At 40.2% G+C, this 27,589-nt stretch overlaps 2 protein-coding genes and 1 gene segment (V, D, J or C); 2 read left to right on the top strand and 1 right to left on the bottom strand.

Annotated features, from left to right (window-relative positions):
• sez6l2 (seizure related 6 homolog (mouse)-like 2) overlaps nucleotides 1–27,589 on the bottom strand; it is a 141,193-nt gene that overhangs the window by 3,734 nt on the left and 109,870 nt on the right. The window contains exons 1-18 of one of the 4 annotated variants that reach the window (XM_034594046.1): nucleotides 27,104–27,214; nucleotides 22,528–22,793; nucleotides 21,124–21,154; nucleotides 20,838–20,981; nucleotides 20,132–20,241; nucleotides 19,884–20,031; nucleotides 11,028–11,108; nucleotides 10,767–10,883; nucleotides 10,456–10,677; nucleotides 6,255–6,391; nucleotides 5,431–5,623; nucleotides 4,236–4,421; nucleotides 3,966–4,149; nucleotides 3,344–3,507; nucleotides 2,551–2,745; nucleotides 1,161–1,299; nucleotides 405–601; nucleotides 90–284 (exon numbers count right to left, since the gene is read on the bottom strand). In XM_034594046.1, coding sequence (XP_034449937.1) covers nucleotides 90–284; nucleotides 405–601; nucleotides 1,161–1,299; nucleotides 2,551–2,745; nucleotides 3,344–3,507; nucleotides 3,966–4,149; nucleotides 4,236–4,421; nucleotides 5,431–5,623; nucleotides 6,255–6,391; nucleotides 10,456–10,677; nucleotides 10,767–10,883; nucleotides 11,028–11,108; nucleotides 19,884–20,031; nucleotides 20,132–20,241; nucleotides 20,838–20,981; nucleotides 21,124–21,154; nucleotides 22,528–22,575 — 2,491 coding nt within the window. In that variant the 5' untranslated portion in view covers nucleotides 22,576–22,793; nucleotides 27,104–27,214. Of the gene's footprint in view, nucleotides 1–89; nucleotides 285–404; nucleotides 602–1,160; nucleotides 1,300–2,550; nucleotides 2,746–3,343; nucleotides 3,508–3,965; nucleotides 4,150–4,235; nucleotides 4,422–5,430; nucleotides 5,624–6,254; nucleotides 6,392–10,455; nucleotides 10,678–10,766; nucleotides 10,884–11,027; nucleotides 11,109–11,850; nucleotides 11,997–18,736; nucleotides 19,369–19,883; nucleotides 20,032–20,131; nucleotides 20,242–20,837; nucleotides 20,982–21,123; nucleotides 21,155–22,527; nucleotides 22,794–27,103; nucleotides 27,215–27,589 lie in introns of those variants that run through there. The other 3 variants (XM_034594043.1, XM_034594044.1, XM_034594045.1) reach the window with 3 other exon arrangements.
• On the top strand, nucleotides 12,041–17,675 carry asphd1 (aspartate beta-hydroxylase domain containing 1). The gene is made up of 6 exons (XM_034594087.1): nucleotides 12,041–12,153; nucleotides 13,809–14,288; nucleotides 14,884–15,090; nucleotides 15,365–15,572; nucleotides 16,196–16,309; nucleotides 17,059–17,675. Exons 2-6 carry the CDS (start codon nucleotides 13,836–13,838, stop codon nucleotides 17,166–17,168), a joined length of 1,092 nt encoding a protein of 363 aa, XP_034449978.1. The 5' UTR covers nucleotides 12,041–12,153; nucleotides 13,809–13,835; the 3' UTR covers nucleotides 17,169–17,675.
• Nucleotides 25,687–26,431, top strand: LOC117766787. The segment is given in 2 exon segments: nucleotides 25,687–26,054; nucleotides 26,145–26,431. Coding segments are annotated over 2 exon segments (330 nt in total).

The raw sequence follows: 27,589 nt of genomic DNA, 5'->3' as shown, positions 1-27,589 counted from the left end.
TAACTTCATTTCTGGATCGTGGGAGCAAGTGGAGACATGTCGTTCATCCTTATTTAAAGTCTATGGGATTAATCCAATACTTGTCTCACCTTTAACACAAGTAGGCGGACTGCTGCTCCAGGACAGGTCCCACTGGCAGGTGATGATATCGGAGCCACTGATGTCATATCCTGGTTGGCACTGATAGGTCAGCACACTGCCTCTCATATGGGAGGTGTGGGACGAGCTGATCCAGCCAAACTCAATTTGAGGGGGGGTGGGGCAGGTGTCGTTTGGCTCAACCTCTGCACGAGACACAAACAGAGAAATCCATCTTGTCTTTCAAAGTGTCAGGCCTTGATTGTCCTGTTGAATTTTGACACAGACCTTTTCAAACGCCTACTATAGGTTTAAAGTCTACTTACCACGGTACTGAATGAGGAATCCCTGACTCAGGATAAAACTGGAGTCATCCGCATCACTCTGAAACTGGATGGTGACCACTGACCCCCCTGACAGTAGCTGGAAACGCTCTCGCGACCCCAGGTACTGTCCGATCACGTGAGACATGAGATCGTGTCCATCAAAAACGGTCAACACGTCAGTGTGGCGGATATTTATGCTTTAAGAAGGAAAGACAAGAATACAACAAAACAGAAATGAAGTTAGGATTCAGAAACTGAGGATTACTGAATATAAAGCTACGACATGACGCCATTTTTCTTTCTCTTTCTTTGAAAGTGACGTGATTCAATTTGCATATTTATAAACCATGAACAGTCAAACTTATCTACATATTTTTAAATATAAAAGTTCAACTTGCTTCAGATATTACATGTTGATGTACACACATAATGACTTAGGATCAATTTAACAGGTTAAATGGTAATTCGACTATTAAAGCAATTCACTGGAAGTCAAGTGGTCAAGTTCCCATAAAGGTGGAAAGGATCTTAGCACATTCATATAACTGTGTCATCAAACTGCAACTGGCATATAATATGTGATCATATGTTATCATTTGACAGCATGAAGCGATTATTCTACACAGTACTGGTACGATGGTGATAACAATTTTTGCATTTTAAGATTCCCAGAGTGTGAAACAAAGTTAAAAAAACACAATAAACAAATGTTTTATTAAAACACAGTTGCCAAAAACTACTTATCGCAGCACTCACATCTGGACTTCGAGCAGAATGCGTTTGTCATCACTTCCATGGATCTGCCACACGCAGTCAAGCCCCTTGGAGTAGCTCTGGGGCCAATCAGGAGACAGGATGGTCCCTGCGGGCTCAGTCAACTCCCCTCCACACAGAGCTGAAACAACAGGAGGAGAGGAGAGACGCTGAGGTGAGGACGTGAACGGGGAGGGTGATGAATGCACACAAACACTTTCACCCCTTGACAACAAACACAGCAGAGAGGAGCCAAATGCAGAGCTTCTGCCACATGTTTGTCTGTGAGAGTTGAAACATTTCATTTGACTGTGTTTCAAGGATCCTGCTGACTTCACATCCAATTCCAGGACTCGCTACTCTCTTCCTATTAAAACCGAGGCAGGAAACTGTGAAACCGCAATCAGCCTCGGTTGGGAAGTGAATCCAGGATTGCTCACACAGACGTGAAGGAAAAGAGGATTAAGACAGAAACGTCCTACACACACTACTTTCATTTTAACTGTAACATTTATCAAAAACATGTCAGTGAGATGGTCTGGGGAGGAGAAGACCACCAGGACTCAACACTGGGAAACACATTTTCCTTGAGAGCAACTCTGCTTGGGTGATATCTATACATAAATCTATATCTATATATATATATATAACACTCATCACAGACACAAGCTCTCCTCAGCCCTCCTCCATATGTGGATGCTCGAGACCCTGTGGAAAACCTCTCACCTCTTCATGCAGAGCACTCAAGTTAACGACGCCTACTTCCCTGTACCTCGCTGTGAATGAGCCACTTGTGGTTTTCACACACACACACACACCACATATGTTTTTTAAAAAGCTCGGCTGAAACTGTGACACCTGTGTTTTCAGCCCGTCACTGACCAAAGTCCGTGACAGTTTCATATCCGCCACAGTCTCGGTGCTACTCTCAGTTTTCACAGCAGCAGATGACACAGACAGCTCGGCTGCAGCCTTCATGCAGTCGACAACATCTTGATGCTCCTGGCACTCGTATCAACACAATTCAGTCTGAATATTAATAAAGAAAATTACTTTGTCGCTTCATGCAATAACTTGTCTTGTGGAAATATGGATTAGTTGCAGATTTAGGTTAAATTTCTTTTTACAAAAACTCAATTATATTTATATATAGATAGAGAGAGAGAGAGAGAGAGAGAGAGATAAATGGATGGATGGATAGACAGAGAGATAGACAGATAGATAGATAGGTAGATAGATAGACAGACAGACAGACAGACAGACAGACAGAGAGATAGATAGATAGATAGATCAGTCGATAGATAGATCAGTCGATAGATAGATAGATAGATAGATAGATAGATAGATAGATAGATAGATAGATAGATAGATAGATAGATAGATAGAGACTAACCTCTGCACACAGGTTCGCTGTCGTTCCAGTGGGGGCTGCTGGGGTCGACACACTCGATCGACCCTGAGCCTTGTTCCATGACGAAGCCTTGAGAGCAGGTGAAGGTAACAGTGGTGCCGAGCTGATACGTGATGTCGCTGCTGCTGAAATTCCCATGGGGCATGTACGGCTCCCAGCAGTGCTCATCATCGAAAGCTTGAGAAACACAAGTAATTAGTCACATTATGTGCAAGCATATACTGATCACAAAAAGTGGTTCTTTATTACCGATATACATTTAGTTTATTCTAGTACTTGTTCTCCTGTTTGACCACATTAGGAAACCATATCCATTTAACTGATGTGGGAGCAGTTTAGCTTTTCGCTCGGGGTGACCTGAAAATCTTAAGCCCTCTTGGCGAGTAGAAGCCATAAGAGGCTAAACGCTGAAGCACTGAGCATCTTGAAATCCTAAAATAAATCCCACTGAAGCGTCAGCAGACTGTGAGCACTCATGTGGCTCATTATGGCCCCATTACACACAACAACAAACTAATGGGAAGAAGGCTATTGCTTATTAAAGTCCATTCTCACCGAAGGTGTTATACATAGCATCAATGATTAAACCTTATATAACTAAGTTACATCTAACTTAACATGATTAGAAAGGTCGACCTTGAAAGGGATTTTTGGGGAACAAGTGATCACGTAAGAGGCTTTTGAGTAACTGGGTGGTTCTGGTGATTCTGGAATGTGGAAAATACCTTGTGGTGGAGAATAAGGACACAGAGCTGAGTACTTAAAAGTGTCTCACCCTCGTATCGCAGAGCCAGAAGCAGAGGGATGGAGGAAGAGTCCGCTGTGAGCTCCAGGTACAGCGTGGAGCTCTCGCTGAGCAACCCACGCTCTGGGACGTCATCCAGGTCTGAGTCGAAGAGCGGTGAAGACAGGGAACTGTTTCCACTGCGCACAATTAACCTGAGGAGGAAGGAATCACAGAGACGTCCGGTGACGTGATGATGGATCACACCTCATGTATGAATGTGAATGTATATCAACAACAACAAATAAGGCAGAATGTGAAGACCTAAACTATTTTGTTTTGTTCTACTGTAAATCATTTTCTATACTTTTCTTTTTAATACTTCAGAGCATGTTTTTAAATTAGGGTTGAAGTTCAAGGGGCTATTTTTCTTTTTTGGATAAACTGTTGTGATAATGGCAAAGTACTTATAATATGGGCCTAACATGAAATAATGATAGTGGGTAGTGGGTGTGAGACACAAAAACAAAGCCAATTGAAGAGGGTTTGTGCCTTTTATAGTGCAACCATAAAACTGGTTTCCACAACGTTTAGATCTTTACTCAACGTGACCTTGAAAACAAACTGATTCTGTGACACTCGAAATAATGGAAACGCACAAGGGTCGACTTACTTATCATCATCTTCATCCAGTGCGATCCTCTCAAAGTGCAGGTGGAGCTTGTGTCCCTCTTTGGCTTCTATCAACCAGTGGCAGCTCAGGTTATTGACGTTACTGTGGTTGCTGACGGATGTCGGGGGTGGAGACAGTATCCGGCCCACTGTTGCATTACGAATCCAACCTCCACAAGACACAGCTGAAGGAAAAAAAATAACGCCCCAAGATTTGATTTTCCAAAATCCCAAACTGTCTCATTTAATTTGAATGTATGAGTTCACTGACCGACACAATGAGGCTCAGGGGTGCTCCAGCGAGGCTGTGTCGTGTTGACACATGTGGACACCTCGTGGCCACGAACCTGGAAGCCTGAATCGCAGTGAAAGTGCGCCTGACCTCCAGGATGGATGTCCGTCACTGTCACTCCGCCGCCCTCAGGGGACAGAGGGAAAGGGCAGGACAGCAGAAAGGCTGTTGATGTTGATGCGACAGGAAGGACGGGGAATTTAGTTTGTAAAATGCAACACAAACACCGGTGATTGAAGGATATTGCCTCTCACAGCTTCAGCGTTTTCTGCTAATGGTCCTCAATGTTCTCATTGCGTATTGTCTGATTGTCTGTCTGCCAGCAATATCAAGCAAAATCTGCTGAACTAATTTTATTGAAACTCGGTGGAAAGATGTAGTATCTGCCAACAAAGAACCCATTTTTTGGAACATAAAAGAAATTAAAACAGAGATCTTCATGAAACAAATCAGGCAAATTCAGGGGTCTGTTATCAATGTGCAATTTGGTGCCACTTGATTGAATCTAAAGGGAGTATTTGGCCTTGGTGGAGATAGTTGCTCCACTGGGTACTATCCTCATTACGTAAGGAGGCTATGTGTTCATCTGTGTTTGTTTGTTTGTTAGTAAGATTATCGCATAAAAGCAACTGAACGGATTGCGGCGAAACGAGGGGGAAGGATGTGGAAAGAACACTTAGAACAGATGGAATTTTGGTGCAGGTCTGGATCAGAGGGGCGGATCCAGGAAATTTCTTTCACCTAAAACATTGTTAGATTGGGCATTTGTCCACATTTTTGTGAATTTCCCAAAAACAAAGTTTTTTTTTTTATCTTCATTCCTTTCAACTATGTCAAAGCCTGTGTGTGTTTAATGAAAACAGTTTACAGAAGATTTATGTGTTTATAGTTTATAAATATAGCATATCTGATGCAATACATATAAATCCAACATGGTGACAAAGTGGCCAATCAGCCTTGGCAGAGGTACAAACTCTTTTTCACGTGTCACAATATTTCTGACCATTTATCTTTCCTTTCTGTCGCTCGTGCAGAAACATAGAGGAGGCAGATTTTCAATCACGACACTTAACAGTACTTCACTCATAAGGGGAAACATAGTTCAGTACCTGACCTAAGTGTGAAACAAACAGGTAGATAAAAACAGATGAGGTGTATCCGGTGCGGCCTTTACCTTGATAGTGGAGGCTGAACGTGCCGTGGTTGGTCTGTCGGAGACTGCGATAGTGGATGTACACCTGATTGGTTGTGCTGCGGATCACCTGACCCTCTCTCATCAGGGTCTCGTTGGCTAACAGCTCTGGCGCCGTGCCTCCGTGCCCCATGATCGTCAGAGATTCTTCCTTGGACAGATTCACTTTTCTCACCTGGAGGGTAACAAGAGGTAATGATTGCGTGCGACCTGCTCTGGAGGGGGTCAGAGATCTACAGCCTCAGAACAACTCAAGACACTGGGAAAACGTGAATTAAGATACTGTGCTGGGTCTTCTCTTAATAAGGAGATTATGGGTTTTAAATTTTAACTTAAATTTTAACTTTCTTCTTGAAGTTCTTTTCTACATGTTAGTACAGTTGTTATTAATCCACCATTAAATATTAGACACAGATTATATGTTTCAAAATGTGCAAATCTCCATCCACTAAATGATTTAACTACATTCAACAAAGATATTTCAAAATAATTCGCAATCTGTTTCACTGTACATATTCTCACAGTGTACATTTTATGTTTACAGAGTCCATATCCAATTTATATTATATACATTTAACTTATTATTACTTTACTGATGCAAATGTCCTCAGTGTGGGACTAATAAAGGAATATCTTATCTTATCTTATCTTATCTTATCTTATCTAACTTTTGTATTTGCATCTCTAGCAATTAGAGAAGTGCACAATCCTAGATCTTCGTTTCAACCGATCTTTGACTATTTTTAAAGCGATTAATATTTGAAAAGTTGAATGTGTCTGGATTCATCGGGGATAATGCAGCTTACCTGAATTTCCACGCCGTACCCTGCGTACACAGTGATGCTGTAGGTGCATTCCAGAGGGGCGAACGAGGATGATGATGATGCGGGATCTGGGGACTCAACGACATCCTCCATCGCTGACAGAGTCGCATTGCACTGCACTGTGAAGAGAGGGAAAGGTGGGAGAAGAAGAGAAGAATTAAAACTGTCGAGGAAATACATATTTAAAAAAAATTCACTTCACTTGCTTTTTAGTAACAGCCGCATGATTCAGATTAATACTGTACATACGTTCATATTGCACATATCTGTTTTCTAGATACTAGTGTTTATAATATTATTAAATATATATGTTTATAATATGTTTTTCTATTTTTATATGTCTTCTTGCAGTAACTCACCACAGCAAATCCCTTCTGTAGCCTATACTTGGCAATAAACCCCGATTCTGATTCGGAAATAAAGAGTTTCTGAGTGATGAGAGATCGATTTCTTTCCCCCCCTCCAATTGATATTTTCACAGTCTCTTTTCTCCCCCTTCAAAGCTCTGTGTTCCCTCGCTGCACTGACAGCTTTGTAAAGGAGAGAGCGTCCCAGCAATCTGGTATTTTTTGGGATAAGACTTTGTGCAGTCGTGTGCGGTTGAAAGCGCTCAGTGCCGTGAAGACGGGAGAGAGGTCACGGTGATCTTTTATCACACTGTGTTGAGTGTGTCCTCACTGATCCCTCGCACACTGGGAAGCTATGGAGGATTCCTGTTCATAAGCAAACATGTAAAAGGACGATGAGTTATTTTACAAACCCGCCGCTGCGTGCTGATGGTTTATTCAAGGTTCTGAATTAATTAAAGCATCTGTACATGTGCTTGATTTCATTGTTATAGGAAGTTTATTTGAAACTAGAGAGTGCAGATGGGCCACAGATGATTTATTAATGTATGTGGTTGGTTATTGTCTGTTTTTTTTGTTAGCTTTTTCTTTCTTTCCCTTTTTTCTGTTCCCACGCGTGTCCACTGCTGCCTTGATAAGTGTATTTCATTTTTGATATGTGGTGATTGTAAAACATGTTGGGGAAAATATCCCCCTATTTATGTTTTTAGGAGAAAATATCACAGAATTACAACTCGGTGTGAGGCAATAAACTTTCAACAACAATATCTACAATCATTTCATTTTAGATAATGTACTGTTGGAGGTAAGAAGCACAAATTAAATCAAAACTCAATGAAAAAATTTAATCAGAAGTGTTGTGTTCTAGTGAATATTGGCTGAATTGAATCACCGCCTTGGGTAAAGCGATGATGCATTGGATTTCCCCACATTAAATTATTTTACTGACCACATTAGTGACTGAAACTGCTGCTATGCTTCTGCAAAATCGAATTATTGACCACTGCTTGTTATACAAATGGCGTCTGAGGAGGAAAAGCTTTTACAGACCATCTGGCAAACAGGGAACAGAAAAACCTGAGGCAGAGGCATCAACACACAAACTCTTCACACTAACTATCAGTAAATGTCTCTGCGTCGAGTCACACAAAATGTATGTTTCTGTCAAAGAAGTTAAAGGAATTATTTCATGATTTCATAAATATCCTGATTGGTTTTAAGTAAGATGAGAGAATTTATACTGTTTTTGATTATATTAAATGAATATGAGCAGTTATCTAGAGCTAGCAGCTGATTGGAATTGGTTTAGCTTAGCATAGTTAGAGTAAAGACTGTGGCGCTGATGTGCCAAAAGATTAGATATTTCATTATTTGTGAAACTTATCTTACAGTGTAACTTCACAAGATGCTCCACATACATCATTTTAATTCAGGCAACAGGATAATGTTCAGAAATTCCTCCTCTGAAAAGAGATATAGCTCAAAATTATGACTTTATTCTTGTAATATAATGACTTCATCACCTCCACTAAGGAGCTGATATGAGGTTTTCCTCTGCAATTGTGTGTTTGAGAGTTAGCAGGATTACGCAGAAACTACTCGACCGAATAACATGGAATTTTGTGGAGGAAGATGAAGGTAAGAAGCCAATAAATGTGAGTGTGAATCCAGATCCAGATTTTCTTAGGCGTTTTTTAACATTTTCCTTGATTTCTCAGAGAATAATTCATGGATCTTAATGGAAAAACAAAATCTGACATGTTTAGGGGACTGATATTTATGAGTGTGAGCAAATTGATCCAAATAAAAACCTGGATGTAGTAAATTTAAACGTGGTTTCATAAGGGGACTGTTGGGCCTTGGGTTGAGGGATGCTCTCTAATGAGGACCCTTCTGGTTCTTGTAATATTATGACATAATTTTCATAATATTACAATATTATTCTCAAAATCTAAGATTTTTCATTTCCTTTAAACTTATGTCATAATAGAATATCACATATCACATATCACCCCCATGTAACAATATTGTTTTTACTGCAAATTAGATTTTAAATGTTAATTACAGAGTTTTGCTTCATCCTGAATCCAGTCTTTATGCTAAGCTAAGCTAACCAGTTTCCAGTTGCACCATCGTATGTAACGTACAGACGCAACAGTTGCATCAATCGTCTTTAACCTGGACAATAAAGTCCCATATTTTGCAAAATGTGTAACTATCCCTTTAAGGTACGATCGTGTTGCCATGACGAGTGTGAACATGTCTGAGACATTATCGCACTATATCTGGAAAACGATTTTACAAAGGATTGAAACCAGGATACCCGGTAAAGAAGAAAAAGATCCTTGAGGAAGCAGATTACAGACACACACACACACACCTCACTGATCATTCATCTTGTGTGACATGTCTGTTGCCACATCTGGTGTAAATCAGCTGCACCCCCCCGCCCCCCCCACTCCTCCTCCTCCTTCAATCACATCTCCTTAATTCTCATTTGTCGCTGTCGCTGTTTAAGTCTCATCAACCTTCAGAGGCGCGCAGGCATCTGAGCAAAAGGAAACGCTGTAACGTTGTCTCACTTGAGTGCATTTCTAACAATCGTTCATACAGGATGCCACCGTCACCAGCCCCCGATTAGTATTCTGCCCATGACTGCGATGTTGACTGACTCCTGCTGATTTGTCAAATTAATACTTCTCTCTGTTACAATATTAAGACAATAAGAGTTGCCGATGGTACAGGTTCGACTGGCTGCTCTTCGTTCTGTCGACAAATTGTTTTCATGTTCACGGATCAACTTCGATTTGTTTGACGTAATAATGACTCAAAGACAGCGGAAGAATTCAGATTTTATTGTCAAGATCCTACAGAACTTTTCATGGGACAAAGTCAATCACGAGAACACAACCAGTGAATGTGTCTCAGGACAATAGACATGTAACTCTTCCAGATACTAGTCTGAGCCTCTCTTGTGTGTTTTACCTCACTGGTTACAAAGCATCAAAGTATGTTAGAAGTCTGCTTCTCTTCTCAGCCATTAACCTTATTCTCTGTTGCTAGTACATGTTTAGAAGGTAATAGATTACCAGGTTATCCGGCTACATGACTTCTACTAAGGAGCAGGTCATGCAACATAGGATGTGCATCTCTTTTCAATCGTTTGCGTCACAGATGCAAATGTCCATACAAGACATGTTACTGATACATCTCGCACCATCGAGCAGGAAAGCAGGAGTGCACTTCGTTATCTTCGTCACCGTTCATTCCTCTGAGGTGTCTCATCCTGAAATACAGACGTAGAGGAAGCATTTTTGAGAAAATGGACCAGAGGCATCAACAAGTGTGTCTGCACTTAACATAATGATCGCTAAAAATGTCCCAATGTTAGCAGCGAGCTTTACAACCAAAAACACTGGCTACTGAATATTCTACTTCACAGGCAGCTATCTTGACTCCATAGCTTCTTTTTTTTAATGTCATGAAGTTGTTTAAGACTCATTATTTAACAGTGTTGGAATTTTCTGACCAACATAAAATACATGTGCATCTTTTTTCTTTGTAAGTAATTCACATTATAAAGTAGCCAGTGGACTTTTCATCATCAATATGTTAGGACTGTTTGGTTTTACCTTGTCTGTCAAGTCTTCTTCTTGTTCTTCAGAGGGAGGCAGAGAAATGACTGAAGTCGCCACACGGAGTCAAAGTGATTCAGTTGGAACTTCTTGTCACTGCGGCCGCCGGCAAAGTCTGAGCAGCTCTGAGGCCACAGGTGACATGCAAGCATTGTTTTCCCCCACAGCAAGAATACTCTACCACTAAGGTCAAACCAGTACCTGGCATGTGCATCGTGGTTATGGTGGTTGTGGTGATCAGAGTGGTGGTTGTCTCCTCCTCTATGGGCAGCAGAGACAGGCTGTGCCTTGATCCTGTCTGGCCGGCAGCAGAAGATGAGCTTAAAGCCGTGGTGAGGAGCCCTGGTGACATGGCTGTCGCTGCTGACTCGCTGCGCCCGAGTCCAGGCACAGCTTGTGTTGGGTTTGTGGTCGTACCTGCAGAGTCAGGTCAATTAAGTGTGTGTCATTTCCCATGAACAATCACCCACATTGTGCTGTAGCTGTAGAAATGAAGGCCCGTCTTAGTGTACCTGCAGAAGCTCGTCCTAAGTACTCCTTACTCTGCAGGGCAGCGTGGATCAGGTCAGCTGGTGAGTCTGGGGCTAATGTTGGTGGTGCATCCGGCTCAGGAGTCATAAAGCGCATACCTGAAATAGCCAGGTATGCGCAAAAAAACAAAATGACAACAAATCTGGTCAGGAGGACACGTGTACACAGAAGAAGTGTGTTGTTTGTGATTGACAAAGTCTGTATTAGCCTGTGAGTGTTGGAGTATTAGCCAACACACTTACCTGAGACGAGGTGCATCATGGTGACATACAGCATCACGGCAAAGCGTGTGAACCCCATGGCTTTGGATGAAACTGAATGACCTGAGAAGGTTAAAGTGAGCAGACTGATCAGGAGATTATTAACAATGTAAATAGATCAATCACAGTATCTGGGAGGCTCCGGCCATGTGGTCGCATGCGTTAGTATTTTACAATTACTGCAGGAGGCACTGCCTTGTGGTAATGAATTATCAGCCATATCAATTATTCTCACGCAATTCCCCTGCTGATCATATGTTTACACCACACAGGCCACAATGACTCGCATCAGAGGAGCATTGCGATGTGAAACTGTAACAGCTCCACCGATATGGAGAAAAATGTTCAGTTCATACAATGCAGGGGAAATGAACAGCATTTTAATACAAGTTATTTTTTTACATGGTATGATGTTAAACATTCAGGACCCCCTCCACCCCCATCGTGCATCTTCTCCCCAAAACCTGCAACAACATGCCCGGGAAAAAAAAATGCGCTATTCCAAAAATCCAGCAAAGGAGCCTCCCCCCCCCCCCCCCCCCCCTTCCCCCCCACCGCAGGTCCAGACTCTCAGAGCTGGATCCAGCATCAACCTGTTAATGGAGCTGAGTCTAAAGGCTCCTCCGCTGCTATTCGAGGCGTTTCCTCAGTGAAAATCCCGGTGTGTGACAAAATGATGGGGCTATACGAGGCAGCATCACACGCACCTCCCCCGGCCCTCTTTGTGCAGATTAGATTTTTTTAGTATTGTGGCACAACCAGCAGCGCATGAGATCCATGTCTGCAGCGCTCACAGGGGTCTTACCTTTGTCCTCCAGGCTGCGTCCCGTCCTCTCCCTCCCGGACTGTGTCCTGTTGCTTTAGGATCCGTCACCACGGCGGCGGGGCTGCTGCTGCTGCTGCTGCTGGTGCGATGCCCCTGTAGCTGGTTGCCGTGCGCTTGACGCATTCGCCTGCGATGTGAGGGTATTTGCGCTGAGGTGTCGGGCGCCCCCTAGCGGCCGCGCGCGGCGGCTGCAGCGGTGCACATTTTGTCTCCAGCGGGAGGAGCTGTCCAGCGGCTCGGTGCTGAAGTGAGTCCGACGCAGCGCTGCACGCTTCATTCAAGGTAACGACACAGCGGCTGGATACAGACTCTTTCCTCATTGTGAAGGCCTGCATGTGTTATAGGAGATGCATGGGGGTGGGGTGGGATGGGGTGGGGGGTGTGTTTGTGTTGACATTCAATGCGGACATTGAGAGAGGCGAGCTGTGCGGGCTGGTGCGGGCTGGTGCGGGCTGGTGCGGGACAAACAGGAGCCATGGATGCTCGAGCGGTGCACGGTTTGAAGAGGCGGCCCAGAGGCGTCTGTTCCAGCGGACGACACAGTATCATCGCCTGGTGTGTGTAATTGAAGCAGAACGAATCCGCTGGAATAAGCCTATTAGGAGAGAGCTCTCCCACCTTCAACACACGCGCGCGCGCGACCAGACGTGCACGCCCCCCAAATCCACTTGGCACGCTTTGTTCATGTCAGATTTGCTCCAGTGTTCCCATGCAACATGCAAAACTTTTGAACATATACACAGAATTACTCACGTGATGTTAATATGTTATAATTATCTTCTGCCGCTTTTACAATTTGTCGTGATTCCTTTTATATTTTATGTAAAGAACTTTGAACTGCCTTATTGTTGAAACGTGCTAAATCAACTTGCCTTGCCTATTATCATATAGCATAATATTATTATTTGTTTCATTATTATAATTACATTCCTCAACCAAGTGCTGGTATTAGGGCAGGAATCACAATTAAAATCAATCAAATAAGATATTAGATATTGTGGTAGAGGTTGATTGGTTATGGACATCACAAAGAAACAAATATTGTCAGTATTAGCAGCCAAAAATAATAATAATAATGAAAAATAATAAACTTTATCTTTATAGCACCTTTCGAAACACATTTAAAGCAAACAATAAGAATCAATTTAAATGCAATTAGAAGAACACACAGAGCTCAGATCCGGAAATAAACCATGTTACAGATGATTAAAGAGTAAACAAAATAAAACATTATAAAAGGATTAAAATAGTCGGTTAAATCAGAACCAGGAGAAAGCACATCAATAAAAATATGTCTTAAATAGAGATTTAAAGTGGATGAGGAGTTTGCCTGGTGGATCTCCTCAGGAAGCTCGTCCCTGGGAGCCCTGACAGAAAAGGCCCGTTCACCTCTGGATAAAAAGTGTAGTGGCACGTCATCGCATGACTTCAGAATATTGCCTGCAGCGAAAGCTTTAGTTACATCCATAGCTCATTCTCTGAGGGGGCATTGGTCAGGAGTTACATAACATGAAGTCAGTGTCAGTGGAAACTAAACCAAAGGGTCAGTCACTCTGGTAAGATGTCCTAATTTCTTCCAAGTGCATGCTGGGATTAAAGGAAAAGAAATAAATGAATGAGTTTGCTCTCTGTGACCAGGACAGTCCACTGCTCTGTTTGGGCTGTGCTTTGTGGCACAGAGGCTCTCGTCTCCATAACATGGTCTGATGTTGAAAAGCCCCCCCACAAGCTTCTTACTTCAGTTCCTGTTGTGCAAATGAAGAACAAAATCCCACCAATTAAAAACATCACCATCAAGGCGAATAGTGCAAAGTCACCTTTGAAATTAGTTTTAGTTCAGTAGAATTTTAGTTCTGAGATTGCTTTGCAGGTTTTGTTTCCTCCATATTACACATGTATATGTATCTCTGTAATCTCTTCATCTTTTTCTGTCTCAGTATTTCAGTGTCCCACCAATTGAAAGGATGCACTGGTCTATGAACACACTACCCATGCCGCTCTGTGTTGAGCTGGGTGTCCATTCCCTGAGTGGCCTTCTGTGGACTCTCCTGCTCCTGTTTCTGTGGCACTGTTACCGGATGGGCTCCGACCTGCCAATCCCAGGTCACGCACATGCCGGAAAGCTTAAGTCAGGCTCAAGGCGGTCCATGATGTCCCGCGGCGGTAGCTGCGCTGGAACAAAGTGCAGCGCACGATCCAAGCTGTTGAGAAGTGAACAAATTACTCCCTTCATTCCAATGGAAACCGAGGAGGACGAGGAGCAGGGACAGGGTTACCTCACCCCCGTGCTGAGTCACGCCTTGTTCCCAGCTCAGGCATCTGCAGAAGCCAAAAAACTATACGCGGCACTACAAGAGTACGCCAAACGCTACAGTTGGGTGGGCATGGGCCGCATTCACAAGGGCCTCCGTGAGCAGGTACATGTTGTGTATATAGGTTTTTATATTTCATATGTATTGCAATCAATTCCATCGTGATCCTAGACTGTTTTCATGGCATCAATAACTGAATAATGCTGTGCAAAAGTAGGAGTCCTAACATCTTATTACCCCTGTGAAGTAGGTTATGTTTTCACCCCTGTGTTTATTTGTGCGTAAGCACGATTACACAACAACAACTAAATTGATTTCTATGAAGCTTGGTGGAAGGATGTGGTTCGGGTCTGGGAAGACGCCATTACATTTTGGCGCAGATCCGGATCAGGGGGCTGATCCAGGAAAGTTTTTTCACTTTCACCTTCATTGCGAGACGGGGTTTTTTCAACATTTTTTACAGTTTTTCCAGCGAATAATTCATGGCCCTTGATGAAAGAAAAATCTGACACATTTAGGGAACTGATTTCTATGAGTGTGAGCGGCTTGATTGATTTCAGGGGACTGTTGGGCCTTGGCAGAGGAATGCGTTCTCCTGAGTGTCGTTCTAATATGAAAATGTTGTTATTAAAGGATAAACAGCAGAGAAAGTAAACATTGTCAAGAAATACTCATTCTCTCTTTTCCGTCTTCACTGAAGGTTCGACTAAATGATCACTCTGCTATACAGAAGCCTCATCTCTTCTTCCTGCCAGATGTCCCAAGTGTTCCTTTCTTCCCACGTGATGCTCATCGACATGACATTGAGGTCTTGGAAGCCAGCTACCCAGTAATCTTAGCTGAATTCCAAACTGTTTACCAGCGGGGCGTTGACTCAAAACTAGGTTGGACCAGTCTGGGTCCAAAGGTACACGATTAAATCTTTTGGGGCAACTATGAGAAAAGAGCAGTCCAAGAAACATTTCCATCCGTTGTATGAAAATCTTAGGAAAGAAGCTGCTTTTCAAGTTTCTGAACGACATTAATGTTTTCTTAGATCTCAAAATACTTAAAATATCCCCCCAAAAAAAATTATTCAATCCATGAGCCCTGATATCATTAAGTGGAGAAATTGACTGATCTGGATCTATGCTGATGTATCAATCTAATTTGAATCTAATTGGGATCATTGCCTCTTTCAGGGCCAGGCAGTGTTTCCCTTGTACAGTTCTGGCGTCTGTGTGGCAGGAAACTGTCGCTCTTGTCCCTGCACATACCGCACACTTCTCTCTCTACGAACGTTCATAAATAGCAACTCATTGGGATCTGCTGGATTCTGGCTGCTGGGACCCGGAGCTACGTTGGGGAGTTCGTACGGTCCCACCAACACACGTCTCCGCTGTCATCTGGGTGAGTAAAAGAATCACACTTATCTTGGTTTATCTGCTCCACATTAGAAGGAAATGAACATTATATGACCACATTATACACATTATATAAATTCAAAAATATAATTTGCCTTTCTTTGAGTTGGTAGGAGAACCCTTATCCACTGAAGGGTTTTCCTTGACTGATAATATAAGTGATTACCTGCTACAGGGGTGAGTGCCTTGGCTGTCAAAATGCTTAATTCATATGCCAGTTACTGCCCATAGTAGGATTCTGAGTGCCAGGCACTTTATAACAAAACAATACATACAAATCAAGGCTCCATCAAGGCTATTCATAGTAATTGGTATTATTTATTCAGTTCAGTTTACTGTGGGGCACTTTGGAATTATACTGGTGCAATAAATAAATTGTTGTTTGACGTTAATTCAACTAAAAAGCCCAGAAAAATAAGCCCATGCAACACTAAACCATTGCATAATGTGATACTTTGTGGGTCAAGGTTCCCCTCAGCCCATTTTTGTGCAATCATCTGTCTGGATATAATCCTCTCAGTTTTAAACACAGACAGGACCGGAGTGCACGCCCTTCTTAGCTGATGGAAAACATGATATTCTGTTTAAAAAGAGATTTCACTTTTGCAGGTCTGCAGACTCCACCCCTGTGTGAGCTGGTGGTGGGAGGGGAGCCGCAGTGCTGGTCAGAGGGGCACTGCCTCCTGGTCGATGACTCGTTTCTCCACACTGTCTCCCACAAGGGTCAGTGAATCACAAATGCTTTTGGAAAACTAATTTTACTGTAATTTATTGTATTTCTGGCCATTTATTGGTTTAAAAATGTAACAGATAATTGGTCTAATTGTGGTATAGGAAATTAAAGATTTTATCGGTAAATGTTCAGTTTGTAGGGTTTAATGCAACCAAGTAAATACCCCTCACCTTCCTCACGTTCAGGTAAAGTAAATACACAAAAGGCCCTCTGTGTTTAGTTTGCCCATCCTGGGTTTCTGCAGAAATATGGTCATGCAACATTTAGAGGACTCACTCCCAATGTTCCCAAGACTAATTCAAAGGTAATGAAAACACAGCTTTTGTGAAATTTATAGGAACGAAACACATGATCATTTTATATTTACATTTATATTCCATACACTCAACCTTTAATTTCCCTCTGATTTCAGCTCTTACAGCCTCCACCAAGGAGGTCACGTTTTCAATGTTGTTTGTTTGTGTGTTAGTAGCATGTTGACGCAAAAACCACTGAACCGATTTTCTTGAAACTTAAAGGTGTAGGGTATATATGGGCCAGGGAAGAAGCAATTAACTTTTGGAGCCGATACGATTAAGGGGGCAGATCAAGGAATTATCTTTCACTTTCTTTAACCTTGTGAGATTGGGCGTTCATTTTCTGCAACACAGACTCTAAAGCGTTGTTTTGCTCCATTTCAGAGATGAATCTGAACGACTGCTCATTTTTAACTAACATAGTAATGCGTCTATTTGTCAAGGTCCCTCAGATGCCGGACCGCGCGTCATTTTGAGCGTGGACCTTTGGCATCCAAATGTGGCTGCAGCCGAGAGACAAGCTCTGGACTTCATGTTCAGCCCCGACTTCTGAACTTGCCCCTGCACCTCCAACAGACAACACCCAGGGGATGCCTTACTTTAGCCCCGGTTGTTGTGGGTCATCTTGCATCTAAATCAGATCGAAGGATCACTGTGTGAATTTGCCCTCAGAATTACACAAGCCATTAGCCACGCTTTCAAAAGATGTTGGATTTATGGTCTACACCAGGAAGTGCCACCTGAATGCATTATTGATGGATGATGTGAGACAATGCTACTGTACATGCTTGACAGTCTGGCTGCAAACTATAAACTGACAGCATTTGAAAGCACAAAGAGATCTAACCTAAGAAGAGCAGATCTAATCCTAATTATTTTAAATATTACAGCAACGTAAACAGTATATTGACATCATGTACTATGCTAATGAATGCTACTTGCATGAAACCTGTATCTGTCATGATTGTTTGAAGCTGCTGATGCATGCACTGATGCCTTCAGGATTATTTTGAAATATATGTAGATTACTAACTCTATGTTTCAACCAAAAAACTGTGAAAAATCAAAATCGTAAATGAAAAATGTTTCAATTTATTTTTGTTTTCCCGAAATGAATGCCAAAAATATATAAAACTTTTGCATACTGTGGTTATTCGTTCTCTTCCTACTATTCTCTCTGTGGGCACTTACATGTTTCTTTATATAAATATATATTTTTCTTTGTTTATTATTACAGTTGGTGGTTTGTTTGTTGTTTAATTATTACCCGACATGAAAAGATAAGGATTTTTTGTCAATTAAAGTTTTTCTTGGAATCCAAATAAATGGAAAAGCAAAGAAATCCATATTGACTCTGTATAAATATAAATGTTGTGAAAAGGACAGAAAAGGAAAAAAAAAAATACAATGCATAAGTAAATGGAAGGTGGATATGTGGATTTACAAATAGCAAAAGGGAAATACAGATAAAGAATGTCGATAAAGAGCAGAGCTGATTGTTCTGTACGATACATATTGCACCTTTATGAGGAATTTCATTATTTTAATCTGATTGAGACAAATCAAATATATATAAATTTATTAGGAAAAACTGCACAGTGATTATTTGGCTTGTTAAAACAATAAAATAAAAACTGATTTAACGTATTTAATTTATTGTTTGGGAAAAAAAAAAAAATCTTGTAACATACATTTGTCATGAAAAAAACTTTTGATTTAAACACACTACAACATATTAAGGGGAAAAAAAGCATTGTGGGTCCCATAGCCCTTTTTCGCGTTACTTTTTCAGTCAGTAGATGAGAATTAGTCCGTCGATTTTTGTCTTATCTGCCATCTGTTCAGATGAGGGTCCCATGATGAGGATTACACCGGCTGAACTAATCCATCCCATGAGACAGATTATTCTTGAGATTGTTTAGTTGTATGTGCTCCATGTTATCTCATGTTGTATGATTTGTTGGACACTGGAGCACAATGAGGTGTGGAGGATTTAAAGGGTGCAAACATTAAAAAAAAAAGGATTCTTGCATTCATCTTTAATATTACTATGTTAAATCGTAGCATGATCTTAACTAATTAATTTAATGAAGCATTATGTCATTTTATATCTTGTGCTCAAGCGATATTTAATTTTTTTCCAGCAGCTGTATGTCGTTGCCTTGTTTATATTATTCACATTCATCACAAAGTCAATGTTCGACAATTTTTTCATGTTGTTCTTTTATTACACAACAGCTTTAGCAACATCAGAGGGATTATTTTCATTAAAAGATGTCACACGAACAGAGTCGCCGGAAAATACATTTCTTATTATTATAACTTATATTATTATTATATAAATCTGCTTGGTATACACAGTATTTCATTTATTTATGTTTAGTTAAGTTGTATTTAATAAGACACGTGGCCTATATATGCAGTATAGACAACGTAGGGACAATAATAAATACTCCAGCTAGTACTACAGTAATCAGATATAATCAAACACCACTTTCATTACGACTGCACACGATTAATCTGTATATTTGAGTATTTGGTTATAAATTACTCAAACGGAGTAATTCTATTTGCATCAACTTGAACCATAAGAGCTAAACTTCTTTGATCATTTAAGATGAATGAACAGGATCATATATGAAGCAGACGCCTCTAAAATCACAGGAAAATGAACAACAATTGAATAAAAATGGATCCTCTTCATTCCCACTCCGTCTGTCGACCTCATTTCTGTGACATCATTTTCACAAACTCTGCAAAGAGAATGGACACAGTTACCGATGAGCTAAATTCGTGTTGTTTCATAGCAAACTGAGACCAATGCACCTGTAGTAAGGACAACCACACTGCATACACTGTCTGACGTTTAGCTGCTCATGCAATCGAGCCATGTTTTTCTTTTTGAGGACGGACCCAATGATAAGGTTACAGAGTTCAAGAGTAAATAAGTGAACAAACAAATGACAAATAAGTCATTAATAGATCTTTATGATGGCAGACGTTGATGCACAGAGGAAACTAAAAAGATAAACTGTAGTTCAGATGCTTTTAAATGCACCAGTGTGCCATAACATACATATAGCATGTAAAATTGCAGGGCCCTGTTACTAGCACACCGAAATAGTTGAATATGCATGTGACATTAATTCAATTTGTTTTAAATCTATTGAAATATTTAGAAAATCTAGCCTTTTGGCTTTTAAAGAAGAATGATTCAATTTGTGTGTGTGTGTGTGTGTGTGTACTTTTGGGTTTACTTGTATCTCACCCTCAAAGTCAACTGTTCCATCCCCGTTGTTGTCGGCTTCTCTGACCACAGCGTCAATTTCATTCTTGCTGGTCTGTTCGCCTAGTAGCTTCACCATGGCGTGTCTCAGCTCCTCGGACGTGATGCTGCCGTCACCATCCATATCGAACTGCAAGAGAGGGGCAGACCTTTTACAGTGTGTTCGTTCAATGTCCACCATGGGGTGCCAAAGACCAAGAAGAGACAGAGAAAAGGTACGTTAAGCTCACCTCTCTGAAGGCCTCTTTCAGTTCCTTTAACCCAATCATCCCGGCAGTTTCAGCCAGAAGCTTTGGGGTCATTAGTTCCACAAAATCCTCAAAGTCCACCCGTCCCCCCACTGTGATAAGAAGGATAGTCAAATTAATATAACTAGGGTATAAGCAGGGAGAAAACACAGCTTACTCCAGCCATTTATATTCTCTGTTTTAAATGATCGATTTGTAAAATGTGAGTTGGGTGAAACACACGTGAGGTTGTGTCGGCTTAGTTAATGTGTACAGGTTCACAGTAGCTGTGTGATAAAATGGGTTTTTGCTTTAAATGTATTTCAACTGCTGACATACAGTGAGCCGACAGATCACATTTTCATGTTACTGTTCGTTCGCACTTGTTTTCTTCTGAGATAGAAAATGCAAAATAAAAGGGCTCAGGGGACGTGGAGCCTGTGAGACGTGTTTCCTGAAACATTCAGAATAAAAGACGCACCTGGCCATTTGCATGTGCAGCAATGTGTCACATCAACATGATGAATGTATTTTTAATTGATATTAAAGCAAAAGTATTAATCTTTAAGGATTTTTCTCAATACAAATTTACAGTGATGTGTTTATTTTATTCATAAACATCATTTGTTATCATGATATACAGTTAAAAAAATAACCCATTAATTGTGTCGCTGTGTTTTTCTTTATCTCATCACAGGACATTACTCACAATTCATGTTGATGTTCTGGCTCAGTTCTATCAGCTCCATTTCAGTGGGCATGTAACCCATGGTTCTCATCAGGTTGCCCAGGTCTTTACAGCTGATGAAACCGTCCTTGTCTTTGTCAAACTCTACAAAAGCTTCACGCAACTCTAGAGAGCAAAGACACACAGGGAAACTGAGAATGGTGTGTGACTAAGCTTTGAAAGGGTAAAAAATATATATATATACGGTACTTTTTAATAATTAGATCTTAAAGCATAAACAATATTATCAGTTGATAAAAACAATTACCTTCTATCTCGTCGTGGGTCAAAGCTCTTGTCTGCAAAACAATGATACAAATGTGAAATGACAAAAAAATCTAAACTATTGTATCCACACAATATGAATATATAAATACCACAGAAGAAAAATATGTGAAATAAAGGCATGCCATACAGGCTAGTGTTCCATACCAGTGGGATTATGTGTGTGTGGGTATGTATATAACTTTTAATTGTCCATTAAGTTTTTAAATATTTAAAAATAATGACTGCTTAAACTTGTTAAGACTGGAAATGAGTGTAAAAAAGAAGTTTGACTCAGGCAAAATAAATGTAATGAAGTGTTAAAAGTTCTCATGTCTTTCTACATATCGTGTCTGATTCTGTAAGATTACAAATTGGTTGTTCTACAATAGTTTTATTTCAGTTTCATTGACATTACATATTCAAATTTACATTAATGAAATATCGCACTGTGCTATATTTAACTGATGTCGTCTGATGTGCTTAATTGTACTTTGTTCTATTTCTCCCCTCTTCTCACTTTCGTCCTACAAGCTGTTGATACTTAAATGACATTCCACAACGTAGCAGCAGCATCAACATATTTTTATCAATTGTTTTTTATTCTACCCATGGTTTGATTTTTTATGCATCTAATGTTTTTGTACATGGTTTAAACAAATTTCATGGATTTGTATTTTATTTACATTTGCTTTGAGCTATTCTGATCGTTCAGGTCAGATAAATATGAGTGTTTTGTATAGTTTTTGGAATCAAGAATGGAAAAAATCTCTAAATACATTATATTTATGCAAATATAACATCTGTAAATGTTTTAAAGGATTGATACTTTCAGGCTGACTGGTCTGAGATTTGTCTGTTAAATCCACACTGAAAGTAGTTTTTTAAATCTAGTAAGTATCTTATCCGGTTGACCTCAGACCACATATACACTTTACATATTTCGGTATCACTTCTGCAGAGATCCCCAAAACATTTACATGAATCATCTTGCAAATATAACGCAAGAGACGAGAGCAAAACTATTTGCGTTTGTGTTTTGCGTGATACTGATCTTTGTACTCAGGAACAAAGCACAGAAAGTGATGCTGAGTGCCAAAGCATCTGCCTAATGCATCATTTAAAAGTTTGCCCTCCCACCTCTACTCCAGAATGACACTAGGCTTTTAAGCTTCTTTTGTCATTACCCTAAAATAACACCATAAGAGTATAAACATAAAAAATACAACATAACAAATGAAAGTTATATTTATATTCCTGGTTCGGAATAAGAAAAAAGAATATAAGAATAAGAATAAGAACTCATTTGAGGTTTAAAAATCTCGTGAGCTAAAGACACGTCAACAATATAAAAACTACCATGACAAATAAAACTGCAGAGTAAAACTATAAAAGCACATTGACTTACTCTCCTCGGTGCTCCTTTGAGAAAGATGCAGGCTTGTTTAACACTCATGATGACGGCCTTCGTCGAGATCCCGAGCCACTTGTGTCCGTGAAGTCCTTTCTTGAGGAAAATATTAAACTCACTGTGCAATATTTTACTGAATCATTTGGTCTCTGTTTGTGGTGCAAGCGTGTGTGTGTGTGTGTGTGTAACTCGTGATCAGTGGTGATCTGTGTATGCCAGAGAGAAGGGATGAGTCTCTTATGGATTATCTCCGCAGCTTTGGTCTAGAAACAGAAAGATAGGCTTAATGCTGCACATATACACAATTTGATATATGTCAAAGATTATGGTTATTTTGAGAAGCACGTTTATAAACAAACAACAAATGTGTCTAAATGTAATAAATACATTTTACAGCAATAAGAACTTTAATAATCCGACGCTGAGGATAAAAATAGTTGTATCACCTCATTTTTTAGATTTCAGCCTTTATTCATATGGAAAAAGAATGTTGAATAAATCCGTGTTTTTTTACTGTTTCCCATGTGTTGACTCCATTAATCTTTTTACATGATGCTAACGAGTAAATGACTGTCTGCCACACACACACACACACACACACACACACACACACACACACACACACAGCTGTTTTACAATGATTTAAAAAAAATGATCTGATTATTAAAGAATGGCCGCAGCAGCTTCTTCACTGTATACTTTTCTGAGAATACACATCGTCAGCAGCCATTACATAACCATACATGCTTTGGCAAAATTAAAGGTTTAGTGCAACCTAAGACGATATGCTCCAAAGTGCATGCAAGCATTACATTTGCATTCGAACTGGTGGCTGCATTGCATGAGAGGATGAAATAAATGAGCACATGACCAGTTGATCACACAGAAGCAGCATTTCCAGTGTAAATTCATCTGAAATGTAATGGCTCTGCTGGGGCCGTATGTGGTGTATGTAAACAGGATCAGCACGAGCAGGATGTCATGATAATTCCATGAAATCACTTTTCATTTACTTTTACATAACAGCATTGATTCTGTTCTATATGTACTCGACATACAGGCGGATCAAATTCACCACATTAAATAGAAACACATCTCTCCTGCGACGTACGAGAAATCCTGTTGAAAGAAATCTTAAAGAAAGCGGAATTTGACACAGAGTTATACATTTTTTAATATTGGAATGTATTGAAAATAATGAGGTGCCACATAGGTTTTGTCTACTTAAAGAAACTGGAGTCAAATACGCCTTATAGAACTGAGTTACAGTAGTTAACAATGGCTGGAAAATGATGCATACTTGAGATTTTAACGCATTGCAAAAGCCCGGTGCCTAAAGATTCAAAATTAAAACGTAGCCGAGCGGGATTAAAGTGGCGTTATAGGCTCTACTGAGATAATTCTGTCTGCTTTCCGTCCACCAGCTGTGTGTTACTGATGCAAACTCTCTTTCAGACGTGCCTGATGAGCTCTGTGAAAGGGGAACAACTGAGGAAGTGTTGTTGAAAAACGTTTTGAAAAATTACATACATACTGTACATACAGAGACATGATTCTTAATTTAACAATTTCATGATTTTCCAGACTTTGTTTTAATCAAATCTAAAGTGTTATGCAGATCACATTTGTCAGGGTAACCAGTCAAGTATGAATATGTCATATGTTATATATTTTTATTTGAATTATATTTGAGCCAAAAAATGATGTTTGTCCCTCCCTTGTAAAATCCGGAATGCAAATCCAGACTTTTCAGAGGGTATACTTCAGTCCTCCCATCAACTGGCTGTCCTCCAATTAAGTGTGAAGCCACTGTGTTCTCATCTTTAGTCTGAAGAAGATGGACAAACTGTCTGTTCTGCTGACATTGCTCTGTCTGCCCTGTAAGTTGATTCATGCTTTTCCACTCCTCAAAGAAATACATAAATACATTTACTTCCTTCACCAGCCCACTCTTTTAAAAAAATCTCTGGTTGTTTTTTAGGTTTGAGTGGCCAGGCCCTAGAGTCCATTCCCTCTACTCCGGTACTGAAAACACCCCAAGAAGCCCTGAGTCTTTCCTGCAAGGGAACTGGATTTGAGTTCAGTCAATATGGAATGCACTGGATCAGACAACCTGCAGGAAAGGCACTGGAGTGGCTGGGGCTTATTTACTATGATGCAAGCAAAACACATTACACTAGCAGTCTTCTAGGACGTATAGAAATAACCAGAGATAACAGCAACAGCATGGTTGGAGTCTGTCCAACCTAAAGCTGGAGGACTCGGCTGTGTATTACTGCGCCAGAAACACACACTGGTTAGAGTGAGCGGAGACGCTTTGCAAGAACTTCAAAACAAATATGTTACAGGGGCAGAAACAGATCCGACACAACACCTCAGTAAGGCCACGGAAAAACACACACTGAAAGTACCAGCTGAGGTTGTGGTTTTGAGACTTCCTCTATCTTTTAGTTTTTGCTTTTCTACACGAGGAGTAGTTAGTAATATTCCCACGGGTTATTTCTAAGGCGTGTGTTAAGCATTTTCTGTTATATCTGCCAAAAGATGAAATTACAGTCACTAAGTATTGATTCAAAGGTCACCAATCAAACACATAATGAATAAAAGAAAAACATAAAACTGTAGTAGAGGAAGTAATCAAATATTTTACTCAAGTAATGGTTCAAATAAATAGACAAAAATGTACTCACGTAAATGAAAAGTGTCATATATTAACTTTTCTACTTGAGTACAGAGTAAGTAAGTTATTTCTGTTAAAGCAACTTGAAGATGATTCTGTTGAAAACATTTGCATTGTCATTTTATTTAATGGCTGAATTTTGATCGTGTACAAATCCAGATCAGGACCAATTCCCTTTTCGTTATTGATTACGTTTAAATATAAAAAAAATGTCACCATTAAAAGCAGAGCACTGTAAAAATGTAATTGAGTAGAAAGTTAAGATATTTGCTGATATATGAAGTGGGCCTAAAGTGAAAAGTACCTGAAAATGAATCTACTGAAGATGCATGAAAGATACATCATTGTCATGAAGATATAACTGTTTGATGAGTGTGTTTGAAAAATATAGAAATTAGGTCTCAGAGGGAAGCAAACAGGTGGCTTGAAGGGGGCTGTTGAAATCAAGGAAAGCCAAAGCCATTTGAACTTTTATACAGTATGCATGCTTCTTTTCATTAATTTGTACTTTGCATGAAATATCAAAAGCGGATTTAATGACTGTCTCTGAAAAACAATCAGACGTAAACTATCCCCATGCCACGTTTACAAATACACAGAACGTACAGTAAAGATTACTGAGGACTGAGACAAATATATTTATGAATTATACAAACTGCAACCTATCAGCCTTTATAGCTTGTCAGTGTCCGTCTCTATGCAAAGTGAACGTCCTCAAAGTCTGATATAAAGACTTGATGTCGTGCCGTCAGCTGCAGCAGAAGAAGAGAGGTCCCAATCGGATATCCGTCAATACCGACCATGCTCTGTGTAGCTGTGCTGCTGCTGCTGGCTGCTGGACGCTGTGAGTCCCACTGAGGCAGCATGATCACATCTCAATCACTGTCCACTGTCATTACACTGACTCAATATTCACCAAGTTTTCCCTCTGCAGGTGTGAAGTGTGAACGGTTGACGCAGCCAGCCTCTGTGACTGTGCAGCCAGGTCAACCTCTGACCATCAGCTGCCAGGTCTCTTATTCTGTTGGCAGCTACTACACAGCTTGGATCAGACAGCCTGCAGGAAAAGGACTGGAGTGGATTGGAAGCAGGCGTGATGGAGGGAGCACCTACTATAAAGATTCACTAAAGAACAAGTTCAGTATCGAATTAGACACTTCCAGCAACACAGTGACTCTAAAGGGACAGAACGTGCAGCCTGGAGACACTGCTGTGTATTAGGTTTTATAACTGCAGGAACTCTTTTCCTCAGTTCACTCATTCCTCCTGCATAACATGTCAAGAAATCACCCACCTTGCTCAAGAGCAGCAGAATCTCAACGTCTTAAAACCAAGAATGTTGCAGAACTTGATCAAATCATGTTAATGAGCTTTATCCATCCATTTATCCTCTTTCTGCACACACTTATATTCTATTATATAAGTTATGGCATCATGATGTGAAATGTTTTTACAATTTTAGATGATAAACAGTACATTCTAATGACAAGAAGAGTTCCTTGTTATGTGATGAAAGTTGCTACAATAACATGAAAAACATATTTTTATAACAATAACGTGTTCAAGTCTTTATGATACACGTGTTTTTCTTTTTCTGGCGTGGCAGCTAAACACTTCAATGCATTCTGACACATGCTAGAGAGTCATGTATGGAAATGTTGCAGGAGTGAGTCCTAAAAGTTGCAAATAAGTCAGCAGTTAATGAGGAAAAGTTATTTCAGCCTCCAACATTGCTCTAAACGGTCAGTCTCGTGCTGAATTCTACCTTCCTCATTAAAAAGACCCAGAGATAATTAAACTCCTTCATTTGGTGTAGAATCTCCGTCCCAAGCCAAAGAATGAATCTGTTGTTTTCTAGCAGAGAACCATGGCCTCAGAGTTAAAGGTGCTGACCGTCATCCCAGCTGCAATCCATCCCAGAACACATGCAGGTCACAATCTGATGAAGCCAACAGAACCATATAATCTGCAAATAGCAAAGAGGAAGTTCTGAGTCCCCCAAACTGGACACAGTCCTCCCCCTGGCTGCATCTTGAACTCATGTGAATCACAATCAGGTGTTGTGCAATAATGCATTAAACGTGACACCAGTAAATGGTGTGCCTTTCGGCATTCAATAAATTTGGTTATCAGAGAAAATATTTAATATTAATATAAAATATTAACATTAATATAAAATATCAATATTAATATAAAATATTAATATTAATAGAAAAATATTAGTATTAAATAATAACTTGAATTTATTAAAGTTACCTCGGGGCACCACCCTTCAAAGGAAGGGACAAGATAGCCAATTTATTGATTAAGTCTCATGAAAGTACTAACTACAAAATTGGAACTCTGATTAACAATTAAATTAATAACTATAACCAAAAT

This window comes from Hippoglossus hippoglossus, chromosome 8 (genome assembly GCF_009819705.1).
Source record: "Hippoglossus hippoglossus isolate fHipHip1 chromosome 8, fHipHip1.pri, whole genome shotgun sequence".
In the NCBI taxonomy this organism is placed as follows: domain Eukaryota; kingdom Metazoa; phylum Chordata; class Actinopteri; order Pleuronectiformes; family Pleuronectidae; genus Hippoglossus; species Hippoglossus hippoglossus.
The sequence above is the reverse complement of the archived record's forward strand: the minus strand, read 5'-3'. Positions and strand labels throughout refer to the sequence as shown.

What these genes read in the sequence shown, in the direction of transcription:
- asphd1 (XM_034594087.1), top strand. Translation starts at nt 13,836, where the DNA reads ATGCACTGGTCTATGAACACACTACCCATGCCGCTCTGTGTTGAGCTG. An exon ending in ACAAGGGCCTCCGTGAGCAG is followed by an intron (nt 14,289 to 14,883) that starts GTACATGTTGTG and finishes TCTTCACTGAAG; the next exon opens with GTTCGACTAAATGATCACTC. An exon ending in GGACCAGTCTGGGTCCAAAG is followed by an intron (nt 15,091 to 15,364) that starts GTACACGATTAA and finishes TGCCTCTTTCAG; the next exon opens with GGCCAGGCAGTGTTTCCCTT.